General features: G+C 37.9%; 1 protein-coding gene across 1 annotated transcript in view; it reads right to left on the reverse strand.

The window, feature by feature from the left end:
* Positions 1–2200: 2200 nt before the first annotated feature.
* LOC122793171 (chemokine-like receptor 1) overlaps positions 2201–14456 on the reverse strand; it is a 126980-nt gene continuing 114724 nt past the window's right edge. The window contains exon 2 of the mRNA XM_044060992.1: positions 2201–3588. Coding sequence (XP_043916927.1) covers positions 2580–3588 — 1009 coding nt within the window. The 3' untranslated portion in view covers positions 2201–2579. The remainder of the gene's footprint in view (positions 3589–14456) is intronic.

A 14456-nucleotide genomic window follows, 5' to 3' on the forward strand; every position in this document is an offset into this window, starting at 1 on the left:
TTCTCTTTGTATGTCAAAAAAAAAAACTTTTGCAACTTATGAAAATAGTAGTTGTTATTTTCAGTAGTCAGATTTTGTTTAATGATGAATATATACAATTTTACATTCATATTGCTTCTTGCTATATAGTTGAAAGATACAAACTTTGATTATAGAACAAAGTGTTGAGCAAAAAAAAAAAAAAGAGAGAACACAATGGGCCCTTGTATCCACCAAATACGGGTCAGGGAAGAAGAAAGCATTAAACATGCATAACAAAGGTGAATGCACTGAATATCCTTACATAAGTGTAAACATGTCCTATCCCATACATAATGCTGGCCATCTAACATAGAAGGGCACTTTACCACTTGTAAAAGAAAATACCTACAAAGTTTCCAGCAAAAAAATCAATCCAGCCAAAGTGGTCTGGATTATTTCTTCTTGGACAGAAGATGGAATAATTAAACATTCTGTCTGCATTTTAACAAACCAAAGTGAAGAAATTATTTAACATTCAAATTACTGTGACTGATTTGCATTTGTTATGAAAATAGTCTTGGCATAAATCATTCATTTCAATTGCCATAGTTAACCTACCATGTACCTGCACATACATTCACATTTATCATTCATTTCCTGTAGCTAACGTACACATATACCTTCATATACACTCACAGTCATTGTTCATTTGTTTTCCTGTAGTTTACATATAAATGCACTCCCACATACACTAACAGCCACCATCATTTCCTGTAGTTAGCATACACATAAATCCCACATACACTCACACACATCATTCATTACATTTCCTGTAGCCAACATACAAATACATTGTCACATAAGCTGACAGCCCTCATTCATTTCCTGTGATTAACATGCTTATGCATCCCCATGTATACTAACAGTCATCATTCATTTCACTTCCTGTAGTTAACATACACATGTACCCACAGCATAACCTCACATTCATTGTTTGTTTCATTTCCTGTAGGTGGCCATGGTGGTGCAGCGGGCAGCGTTGTCGCCTCACAGCAAGAGGTTCTCCGGTTTGATTCTCGGCTGGTGTGCCTTCTGTGTGGAGTCTGCATGTCCTCCCTGTGGTCACGTGGGTTTCCTCCAGGTGCTCTGGTTTCATCCCAAAGACATGCAGTAGGTGGATTGGCCCTAGGTGTGCATGTGTATGCCTTCTATGGAAGGTTGGGCACCGGGCTGGCAACTTGACACTGTAAAACTTCACTGCCAATCATGAGCAGACAGATGATCCACTATGGTGACCCCTAACTGGGAAAAGCTGGAAGAAGATTATAAACGTGTACTCTCTGCATACCCTTACACACATCATTCATTTCCTGTAGGTAATGCATGTTTGTACTCCTATATATACTTGTATTTATTGTTCGTTTCTTTTCCCATGCATAATGTACACGTGCACTCCTACATTCACTCACAGTCATTATTCATTGCCTTCATTAACATACACATGTACCCCACATATAACATACATGTGCACCCCCACATCCACTCACAGCCATCAGTATTTTCTTGTAGTTAACATGCATAGGTAGCCCTATATTTATTCCATTCATCATTCATTCATTTAATTTTTGTAATTATAGTACAGATATCCCCTATATAGAATCACATGCATCATTCCTTTCCTATACTCTCGCATTCATTGTTCATTTTAGTTTCTGTAGTTAACATTTACACACACCTTCACTTACATTTAGAGTCATCACTTATTTTCTGTAGTTAACATACACATGCACCCTCTCATGCACTCACATTCATCATATATTTCTTGTAGTTAACATAAATATGTACTCCCACTTACACCAGCATTCATCTAGCAATTAATTTCTTGTAGTTAACATACACATGTACTCCCACATATGTTCACAGCAATCATTCATTTCTTTTAGCATACATGTGTATCCCCACATGTGCTACCATACATGTGCATGTACCCCACAAAACAAACAGTTAAATGTGATACCAACCCTTCAAGTTCCACAGAGCAAACATTACTGGGATTATTCCTGCAAACTTGTTATGACTCATTTAGAAGGAAACATTTTTTTTGCTCTTCATAACAAGGGTAGTACACTTTAAGCTTTTCCTACCATTCATCACCCATATTTGGATTATCAAGCAAAGTTCATTGTGCAAAAATGTACCAGTACCGATCAAATACACATGAAGCAAGGAAAATACAAACTGTAATAAGAATATACATTTTATATCAGTGGAGGTCTCCTTCAATCTTATAACATGAAGTCTAAAGTGAAGGCATGTTAGGAATACTGCAGGTACTGTAACTTAATGGGTCTGCCTTCTCCTTGCTCCAGAATGAACTTGGCATTTATTTAGTGCTAATGACTACACAATTTTAACGAATGTTTAAAATGTTGCATTGACTGAGATAGTGGATACCCTTCCTTTGGTATGTACTTCAGTGTCTGCATACATGAAGTGCTACTAAACTACAATGATTTCTGGGTCAGATTTTCAATGTATTGTGTAGTCGTTATCATTGATCTTGAAAGTTAATCTTTGATTGTCCATTCCCACAGGCAATCTGCATTGGAAGACATTATTTATTCTCTGAAGTCCTCACCCATACAAAAATACAAAATGGGATTGATGCAGCTATAGAAGAAGGCAAGGCTGAAGGCTAGAGTATTACCAACTCTCACAACTTTCTTGGTAGTTGTGTTTAAGTCATCAAAATCTGTGCTTGCCAGTTGCAAAAAGATAAAAACGTGGTATGGAATCCAGCAAATGAAGAAGGCTATGTTCAAAGCTGCAATGATCTTGAAAGGTTTGTTTGTTTTAATAAACCTGCATGATTGACTCTTCACTTCTGTGATCACACAGCAAGCAATGATTATGACAAATGGAATAAGGTAACCAAATAAGAACTGAGTTATGGTCAATACCAACTCTCTCATATGACTTAAGGACTTCTGATAATCTTCATCAGTGTCTATCTCACCAATTAGATAGTCGTCAATACAGACATCTTTTGAATTATTATGCGGGAGTATATCGATGAATACAAAACTTGGTGCACTTAGGATAATTGTCAGCACCCATATCATTAAAACAATAACTGAGGCTCTCTTAACAGTCCTGTACTTTTGTGACAAAGTAGACCAAACTTCAGTGAGCAAATAATCTAAGGTTATAACTGCCAAGAAAAATGCACTGGCAAACATGTTCAGAACTGTAACCATATTGTCTAATTTACATAAAACCTTCCCAAAAGGCCAGTGATGATATAAACCCATTTCTGTAATTTTGAGTGGGAGGAATAATATAAATATGAGATTGGTAATAGCCAGATTCAGGAACCAGAGGGACTTCATCGTCTTTTTCACTCTGCATCCAGTAATAAAAATGACAACACTGTTTCCAAAAAGTCCCAGAAGAAATGTGATGCTATAGGCAAACACCAATGTAATGTCCATAGATCTGTCAAACACTGTGTCATCTTCTAACTCATAATCAATATCCCCATCAGAATCAGATGAATTGTATTCATAGTCATCAGGAGACGGAAAATTTGTTGGAGTTGACTGAGTCAAGTCATACATCTTCATGTTACTGGAACAGACAAAGTATTGCATGTTAAAATTTTTTCTTCAGTTTTCTCATTATTTTCTTGACACTTTTAGATCAAGTAAAAGAGACACCTAATGCAAATCTCCTTGCTATAATATAACCTGGAATGAATTTGAAAATAAATGTGAATGAAACTGTAAATATAAACATAAATATAAACAGTAAAAATGTCTCAGAGTCTCTGCAAAAAGCTTGAATTAATGGTTGCATCAAATAAAATTTACATTTTGAAAAGAAAGACTACACATCTGCAATATCTGGCCCTTACAATGTTACTGTAGCTGCATTGCTAATGAATTGCAGAAGAGCCTGCAAATTTACATAAATGCAGTCATACTGTGTAATAACAGTTACAACATTCCTTCATGACCAAGTATATATGACTTACTTTTAAGGTGGAATAGAAATATCCTTAGGTAGTTGTCCTAAAGCTTTGGGAAAAGAGGCTAGAAACATAGGTTCTGATTCAGATAATGAATTTTTGGATCACATAATCTGACCATGTTCTCAGTGTTCTTACCTGCTGGATACATTTCAGTTCAATTCTGTTATTAATCAATTCTGCTCCTCAAGGAAACACAAACCTGTTTGGTGGACATCCTCTATCAACAGACTTTACAACAAAAGGAATAAACTGTTGTCCAAGGGTAAACGGGAACAAATTCCAAATTGGTAAAACTCCCTCCTTAGCCTCAACAAGCAAATTAGATGACTAGTGAAAACCCTCAAGGCCGATTATGACTCAAAACTATCCTCCATAACAAAGGGAAACCATAAAGTCTTCTTCAGTTACATCAGGAACCTCCATGGCAAAGCCCAGGTTTGTTCAGAATTAGTACTTAACAGTATCACTTGCACTGATCCTGTTGACTTAGCCAACCTGCTATTAGATAGGTTCAGTACAAACTTCACCCCCCCCGTCCCCCCAAAGGCTCTTTTGACATCCCTGATACTTGTCCCACAGCTCACATCTCCGTAGATCAAATGTTACAGGCCCTATCTAAGGCAAAGAACACAGCTTCCATGGGACCTGATAGTGTCCTAGGATGTGTTATGCACCATCTCCAGCAAGAACTAGTTTTTCCATTGTGCACCCTATTCAACCATAGTCTAAGTACTGGCTTCATTCAAGCAGAGTTACAAACCACGATTGTCATCCCCTTGCACAAAGGTGGTGCCACTACTGACCCTGGAAACTAGTCTGATCTGTAAAGCCATGGAGCATATTATTATGGATCTCATAAACAAGGGCATAGGCAATCTCCAAGCACTTGACCTCACCCAGTTCAGATTTGTCAAGGGCAGATCTTGCCTGTTGATCCTGGTTGACTTCTTTGAGACTGTCACCAAACCCCAGTTGAGGGAAAGTCAGTACATACAGCTTACCTTGACTTGGCCAAGGCCTTTGACACAGTCCCCCACTCAGGCATCATTGAAAAGCTAACACAACTTGGTGTAAATCCCTATTTCATCAGGTGGCTCACCAACTGGCTCACTGATAGGACCCTCAAAGTCAAAATAGGCACCTCCGCCTCTGATAGCAGACCTGTCACTAGTGGAGATCCCCAGGGTTCTGTTCTGGGACCCCTACTGTTTGGCATCTATTTCTCAAAGTTGCAGGCAAAGACAAAAGGCATGTGGCTGACTAGGTTTGGTGATGACTGTAAGTTGGGTGCTGTCATTGACTTCCCAAATGATGTTAACATACTGTTAGAGGGTCTCACAGCAACTAATGGCTGGTGCCAAAGTCATGGCCTCAAGCTAAATGCAAAAAATGTATCATCATACCATTTGGCAAAAACATGGCCCATAGTGATTACCACATCAACATCAATCCCCTAAACACACAATCTGTGGTGACAGACCTAGGCACTCAGGTTGATAACAACCTCACATTCAACCATCGTGTAGCGGCAGTGGTCAGAAAACCCTTTTACTTAGTTTATCTCATAAGTAAAGGAATTGCATCCAGAAAAAAGGAGGCTATTACCTCTCTATACTCCTTCCTCATTAGACCAATAATTGAGCATAATGACCTGTTTGGGATGTACCTCTCCAAACATCTGTACCAACTGGAAAGGCCACTGAAATACCTCACAAAGAGAATCCATGACCTCCAACACCTGTGCTATGCAGACAGGCTCAAATCACTATCACTCTACTTGGTATCGTATAGATTGCTCAGGGATGATCTGTGTTTCACCTACAAGGCAATCTTGGACTCTGCTCTACAAGAGGTGCTCATATCTGTAAGTCTAACTCCTCACACATTACCTGCTCAGAAGGCCTGAATCTAATATGTGACATTAACAAAACCTGCTGGACAGATAGATTTGTCTCCCAGAGGCTGCCCCATCTCTGGAATAGACTGCCCAGACACGTCAAACAGAGTACCTCACTGATCCTCTTCAAGTGCAACCTTGATGAATGGATGGGAAACCACAAATTTGCCCCAGGGGTTCCACCTATGTCTTTCATTGACAGAGGCGACAGGTTCTGATTGAGGTTTATTTTTGGGGATAAACTCTTGGTTAGGCTTGTAAGGGCCCCAGGGTCATTAGCCTAGTGACCTCCTATGATCCTATGATACTATAAATAGTCAAGTAGAATTCTGTCAAGACTACAACCAAGCAAAACAAACTGGTTGAAGCCCTAACTGAATAAAAAAACATAAATCACATTTTCCATGGAGGACATTTAATAGTTTTTATCCTTTAAATAAAACTAAAAAAAATAATTATTTTTGATAGTGTTGTTATGTTCAGACATAAGCTAAATAAATTAGTTAGCAGTGTTGAACATTAACAAAAAAAAAAAAAAAAACAATTCACCAGGCACCATCACCTTGTCCAATTTTAGTCTTTGAAATTATTTCATGATATTTTTTTTCTTCCATGAAAGGGCTAGTATCAGTCCCTTCTCCTTGGCACTTCTACTGACTGGCAATAACAAAGCTGTCCTTTCTTTTTTATAAATCATAGGAAGAAGTAATATTTATTTTGTAGTTCATTCCTCATCATACTTTTCTGTATAACCAGTATTTATTTTTAAGATTTTTGTCCCTTAATTTGTCGTTCTTGTCTCTCCTATGTATTTACCGCATATTTTATTTCCCTTTATGACATAAAGAGGTTTTCTTCAGTCTTTGGACCATTGCTTTTTTATTAACTTTTATGCTTCCTTTGTTAATTGGCATTGCTTTTTGTTTTCCTCCTCCTGTGTTTACTTATAGATTCCTAGATTAGTAGACAAACACTTGGCTACCAGTCTGCAGAGTATTACAAGGCTATCCGAGAATCAGAGAATCATGTGTTATAATCAAACCCTGTACCTTGTATTTGTGAGGTAAAGACCTTAACCATTATACCCCCCTTAGAATTACAGAAACAGTATATTAATTTTCATTAGATCTGAAATCACATAATTTGAGAACCAGTGTGTACTCCTTTTCAGTCACTGTAATTCTGTGATAATGAGTCAGCTGAAGTAAGAGATCTGTGGGTGACATGATAACATTAGAGCACTGAGGTCTGACTTATATCACAAAATATGGCAAGCAGCCTAAGCTGGGGAAAAGAAAATGGCAGACTTTAAAAGGCTGTCGGAAATGAAAAGCGATAGGTATTAGCAGAAGAGAATAAGAGCTAGTGAAAGACAAGGCACTAAGGAACCAAAAAGAATAATCCATGTAGCATTAAAATTAAGAGTAAGAGCAACATTTAGAAAATCAAACAGATTTAAGGAATCTACTGTGATTCACATCTATGGGAAAAATTAATCGAATGCATTTGTAGTAATAGTAATAAGCTGCTTCCTTTAGTCAGGGATACGGGGTCTAATTCCTTCCACCTCCATTTGCCTACTGCTGTAACTCTGAGCAAGTTACTTAACCAAACAGCTCCCGGTTCACCTAGAAAAGGGACATTTGTATCCAGTGGGATAACCTTTTAACAAAGGAATAAGATAATAATAAAAGAATTGCTGTTGATAAGACTAGTTCTGCTTAACATTGGGGTAAGTTAGGCACAAGACTTCACTAGATCAGAAAAGGTATGTTGCCTGGTCTGAATGCTAACGACTGGGGCTCAGCATCAAGATGTCAATGGTCATGTACTCTGGTGACAAATTAACATGAATGCCTACCTCCTGGATGGGCAAAGAGGGTAGCACATAATATTTTGCAGGATACAAAAGATATGGGAGAATCATTTACCACCTCTGTAGAATCATACAACCTTGTGCAGTAGGGAGGTGACCAAGCAAAATGTGGAAAATGTTTGACTCTGGGAGGCCTTAAAGCTTTTAATTATGCACAGATCACTAGTCATGGCTGAATTTGAATGCTTTTATGAGACTTTCCCCTGGGAGATTAACGGAGGGTGATATAAATGAATTGCATTATAAGGGAAAGCTGGTGTCCCTGAACATGAGTAGCCTGAAGGAAGGAAGAGATGAGAGTTGGGGTGGCATATGTTGGCTCATAAGATAATATAAGTTACAGTATGGCGTTAGGTCACAGCATGATTGAAATAACGGAGAACACCCGGTTCTAAATGAAGATGAGAACAAATTATTTCACTGACTAAATCATGACATTTTAAACTGCAAGGAATCACTGTAAAGAAACAGCAGAAAGGAATAAGAAGATGGTGGCACAATTTAAAGAGGAGGAGGATCTGCTGCACAGAGAACAGCCACACTGTAGGACCGGCTGTATAGGTTAAGTAACCACTATCCACTGGTTCTGTCAAATGTTCCTGTGTGTGAACTCTGAAGGAACACTAGTGTCCTGAGTAATTGCTAGGGAATTTAAAGTTTAGATACTGTAACAGAATCAGTGTGCCTTCTCACTATTTTTTGTCCATTATTGTTCTTTTCAATAGTCCTATCACAGATGTCAGGATAAGATCTAACAAGATATTCCACCAGGGATAGTCGTATCCCGTGTTAAAGCAGAAGTACTGTAATCTGCAGTTCCTTCAACAGATTATAGCTTTCTGCTAACTATTGCACTGAACATTATTTTGCCATTTACAATTTAACAAAGTAGTAGATGGAAGAGCGAGCATGTTATATTATAGATGAGCTAAGTCTGTATTGTGTATCTTCATAGATGAGGAAATTGAAATATAAATTATAAACAGAAAAGTCATAGATTTGATATTTTGCTTAAATAAAAATATGTGAAACACTGTTGTAACTACTTCACGTGTGAGTTAAAGACAAAACTCATCAAGTCTTGTCAACAACATCCCTTTCACCCTCTTAGTGCAATAAATTTGGACAAAGCTTAAAATAATGGTGGAACAAAGGCCCCAAAATAGGGACAGAATTTAAATATCACCCTTATAAACTTAGAAAGTTCTTGGAATAACAGGATTTGTATTAGAATGCATTTTCTGAAACTCAAATTTATATAGTCATTTCAATCCTTAGTGATTTTCCAGAAAATCATAAATTTTATGAGGAACAGATCAAAAATATAAGGCAAAAATCTGGATGGTTGAGAGGTATGGTTGTCAATCTTTATGACATTTCTTTATTGGATTTGTTATTGTCTATTTTTTTACTTGCTATTATGATTTTCATCAGTGTAACGTATTTGCAGAGCAAATACAACATGAAGGAACATGCAGAGACATCATGATAGGTAATATTCCAATTATCCTTGTGTTTTATTTTTCCTATATCTTTGAGCAGTTTGTTCTGGGTTACTAATGATAAACTACACTGGGTCTTCATGGAGGAAAGATATTCTCATCTAGGGCAGTAAGTGCAACACAAAGACACTGGTACTTTGGGACATTGCTGTAGAAGACCTGTGATATTATTTTGTTTTACACATTTCCTTACTACAAAAATATCACCAAGCACTCTCATCCAGTAGGAAAAGCATAATGCAACATAAATTGCTGTGGATATAAAGAGGGAGGTGAAAGAAAAGATCAGTGGCTAATTGTGAAAATATGGAAGTTTGTACAGGAGTTAGAATATGCTGTAAATACTGTGAACAGTGGACATCCCCTTGTATTACCTAACCTTAAAGATGAAAAATCACTGGCTTCAACAAGGGTCAGGAAAAAAGTCTGTAGCAACTGTGAACTTTGACTAAGGGTGAAACATTCAGGTTACACTGCTACTCTTTGGCAACTTCCAAGGTTTGCAGTTCCTGAAAGGATGTGTGTTTGCGATGAACAGCTTTCATGGTCTTGTTGACACATAAAATGCAGCAGCCATTTTGTGTTTTTCTCACTTACTGACCTTCATGCTTTCTGCTCAGCACATCTGATGCCTAGTGATTGCATCCAGTTGGCGCTCATCTGCTTGATGCAGCCTTTCATCGGGTGGGTCCCTCCTCCTTAGGAGAAATTAATTTTTCCATGCAGTGGGCTCAAAGTCTATAGGGGACTACAGACAACATCTAACTTTGAATAATGTTTATTTATTTATTTAATTTTGCTGCCAGCTTTAACCACCCTGGAGTATGAGTGTTTTCTCACACTCTTAAGCATATAAAGTGAAGCATTCATCCAGGACACCTCCTTACCCCACATCCTCATACCAGCATAGGTGAGTGAAGGGGAGATTGACAATAGTTGTTGAGCTTTTTCTGTCTGGCTGGCAGTTTGGTGCCCAAGATGCTAAAATAACCCTGGTCACCAATGGCACAGACAGGAACCCTATGTCTGTAGGCAAACTATTAATCTTCATTTACTTTCATTTACCCTCATTTTCTGTTTTTGTGTGTCCTAACCTCAAAGTTCAGATAACCTAATAAAATAGGTCAGTTAAACACTATGTCTGGAAATACATTAGTTTTGGCACAACTTCTGACCTTGCAGCAACAACAGCTATGACAGAATATTATCACTAAAATGCAAAACATTTATTCTCTTTTGGCAGAGAGGCAGTGGTATGTGTAGTTAGAGCTTTCAAAGTGAGCAATCAGAAATGAAAGGTGATATCTTGTTTTTATTTTTCATTCAATAAAGTCATTTCTAGTAAGTACAGGCATAATTTATATAAGTACATAAGTACAAGCCAAATAATGAATACATAGAAACTGACAATGCATAATTAGTGATCTCATAATTTATTTATTTTATTTTATATTTGTTGACCGGGCTAGTCTAACTGGATATATGTCTATTTTCAGTAGAGGCCCAGGGAGAAAAGCTCCACATAAAAGACAAGAACAAACAGAACATTACAACTTCAGTTACAGATCACTTGTCAGACAAAACAGGTATTACATAGTGGATTATCTGTGCTTGGTTTTAACTTTGTGGTTCGAGTGATTCAACAAATAAATTCCTGGTTCTTCACAAGAATTGGTTCCTGATTCTTCGTCTTTTTTGGTTTATTCAGATATTACATAGTAACTTAGCATTCATGATAGATAAAAGTAAAACAAAATAGAAAATTCTTAGCCAAACAATAGTAGAAGAAAAGGGTATTCAGAAGGATGTGGGAGATTCCCCAAATCAAAGTTATAAATATGGCACAGGAGAACAGAATAGTTATAAACAAGATTGGGAGAATTAGTTAAGGACAGTAACTCATCTATAAGGCAGTGACATGTCCATACAGTCTTTCCTGGGTACAATAAGTCCAACTTAGAAGGTAGTGGTCTTAAAGTGGCTATAAAGTGAGTAGTAAATTGGTGCTATAATCTAGGATAACAGGAAGAGAGATCTTAGTCAGGGTTAGTACAATGACATAGCCAGTGGGTTGTAAGGTTTGAGTTTCTTTTTGAATAGTGCAGTTGAAGAAAGAGATGTGAGTTCACTAGGAAGTAGGTTCCAGCTTTTTCCCACAGTGTTAGAGAAAAGGGAATATCCTGCTTTATTGTTGGGTTTTTGCCTAGATACAAGTAGTTATTTGCTGAGTGTAGGTTTGTAAGATTTTTATATGGGCTGATTAGACTCATGAGAATTGGTGTGTTACCTGGATGATAAAGGGTTTTATGGGTAATAATCAGTTGGTGGAATAGAATTTGATTATGCATTTCCAGCCAACCCAGTTGTTTCAGATTATGGCAGTGGTGGGTTCTGAAAGGGGAGCCGGTAGCAAATTTGGCAATGTTATTGTAGGAGATTGCCATCTTGTTGAGGTTGCTTTTAGATAGATTCGTGTATATAGGAGAGGCATAAGAGAATTGAGATAAGGTGGGTGTGGCCAATAGTAGTTCTAACTATGGGAGTAAGGAAGGGTTTAATTTTATAGAGGGAGCCTAGTTTTCGGTTAACTGATTTTATTGTAGTGTTGGTATGAGTATCATAGTTAAGGTTGTGGTCAATAGTTACTCCTAAGAGTTTGGTGGTAGTGTCAGGAGATATAACTGTGCCATTTTTAGATTTGATAATGAAGTCAATTGGGGTGGACTTTTGTGTAGGAGTAAAGAGACAACACTGTAAAAAACATTCTTCTACTAGCTCAAAGACATTTTGGGTGAGGGACTGCAGTTCAGATGGACCTGTAGTTGAGGATATTAATGTGGCGTCATCTGCATATTGTATGCATGTAGCTTGGGGGATACTTATAGTTAGATCGTTTATAAAGATGGTGAATAGAAGAGAGCCCAAACTATAACCTTGGAGTACACCAAGGGTGACAGGAAGGTGGGAGGATAGACTGTTATCCCAAAGCACTGCTTGTTGCCTGTTATCTAAGTAGGACTTGAACCACTGTACTGCTTGAGTATCAAGTGAGAGGAACTTAAGAATATTCAACAGTAGCTGATGGTTAACCATGTCGAATGCTTTTGCGAGATCAATAAAGATTACAGTGGACAGGGTGTTATTGTTACAGTTTTTGTTAATGTGGTCAGAAAATGATAGGAGGGCAGTAGTGGTACTATGGAAAGGTCTAAAGCCATGCTGAGAGCTAGCTAATAGGCTATTTTGGAGAAGGTGGTGTAACAGCTGACGGTGGATGCATTATTCATGATTTTAGCTATGGGAGAGAGTAAGACAATTGGACGAAAGTTAGAAAGTTCTGTTGAGTTGCCACCTTTATGTAGGGAGATTATATGGGAGACTTTCCAGATGGATGGGATGGTACCTTCTGTTATGGTTCTATTTATTAGGATCGAGATAGGGTAAGCAATAACTTTAGCTGCTATTTGCAGATATTTAGCAGGTAAGAGGTCAGTTTGGCCTAAGGACTTCATAGAGGTATATGAGTTCTGCAGTGAATGGTGTCAATAGGCATGTATTCAGCTGTTCCCTTTAAGTATTGGCCTACTGAGCATAATAACATTTGAATCCCATCACTGTCACCATATATACTATTCTAAACTCCCCTTCCTGATCAGCTTTGGCTCATCTCGTAAGGCACAGCTTCTGAGCTGTTGCTCCATTGAAATACCATAATGTAGATATGTCCAGTCTACTGCCCTAAGATCATGAACTGCAGGACTTCCTAGACTAACCCCAACTGGAGTGACCATTCAGCAGAATGATCTTCACCCAGGATTCCAGCACCTTAATATAACTGCAAGCAAGGAAAATGCACCTTATATGTGACAGCAGTATTTTATTTTACTGTACATATCAGGATGCAGATATACAGCTGTAAAAAGCAGGAAAGTGACAGTTTCTGAAGGTATTTCTGTGAGTCCCTATTCTGTGAAACAAGTTCACTAAAATAGCTTTCAGTGAACCTGGACGTTGCCATTTCCTCCACTTTTGTGTAATTGTGAAGTTGGGATTTATAAGCTGAGGAAGGTACAGGTTTTTTCCCCCATGGAGATACACTGGAGTTATCCCCTGGAAAAGAAGCCTTCTTTCAGCTTTGCTGATGAGTCTACAAATAATATTTCAGTGAATTTGTTTAGCAGTATCAAGACTTGCTGAAATGTTATTTATGCAGTCATTGCTAACCCTATAAAGTTTTTTAGTGTCGCCTTTTTAGCAAAGTGATACACCACAGTTGTAAACATGTGTAATATACTGTACCTTCTGCCCTGTAATGCTTTGCTATCTTTGAAGTCCGTAAACATACCTATTCTGGTAAACAGCCTGCCTTCTGAGTTTCTTCCTTATCAGAGGATACCAGCGGTAATATCAAGTAGACCACATTATTCTGACTGCTCAGTCTTAATTATCTGTAGGATTGTAGTATAATAAATATCTCAGCTGTAATTTTGTTAATGACATTTGCGGTCAAGGCATCATGTGTGATCCAACTTTATCTTATAAGATAAGCAATCCTAAATAATGAATTGTTTCCATTAAATACATTCTAAAATGCACAGGAATTGACAACTCCATGTAGAGAAAAAGTAAGAATAATGCAATATGAATTGAAATCCTTGGCTTTATAACATAACGTCCTTTGCTTTACAACATGACGTACTTTTCAAGTACAACATAAGCCATAAATCTAGAAAGGAGTAGGTCTTATGTCTGAGAAGGAGTTTGCTGCATATGTTTATCTTAGGCCAGATGAGTAACATTTACTAGTTTATTCCAGTATGTATCACTTAAGAACACGCTAGTGTATAAGAATTTAAATGTTCCTGGAATGAGTGGCAGCTGTTTTATAATCATGTGCAGCTTGCATTTTCTAGGTGACTTTTTCCAGCTGGCCAAGAAGCAGCATTTGAGTCCCAGTCTGAATGGACTAAGGGAATCAGATAGATTAACCCCCGGATTTAATAAACTGCATGTAGGAATAGTGTAATTCCTACACGGAGTGTATGTTAGCCATGTCCGCAGCTTCCCCTCAGCAGAACGCCTTACATATTGATGAAGGTGCACTACTGAGGGTGAGCCATGTACGCTCTTACTGAATTAGTGCTAGGGGGTGTGTTACAGTGCTCACAGATGTGTAACACCCCCCCCCCC

The sequence above is a fragment of the Protopterus annectens genome, chromosome 2.part0, assembly GCF_019279795.1.
Source record: "Protopterus annectens isolate FY-2018-M chromosome 2.part0, PAN1.0, whole genome shotgun sequence".
Classification (NCBI taxonomy): domain Eukaryota; kingdom Metazoa; phylum Chordata; order Ceratodontiformes; family Protopteridae; genus Protopterus; species Protopterus annectens.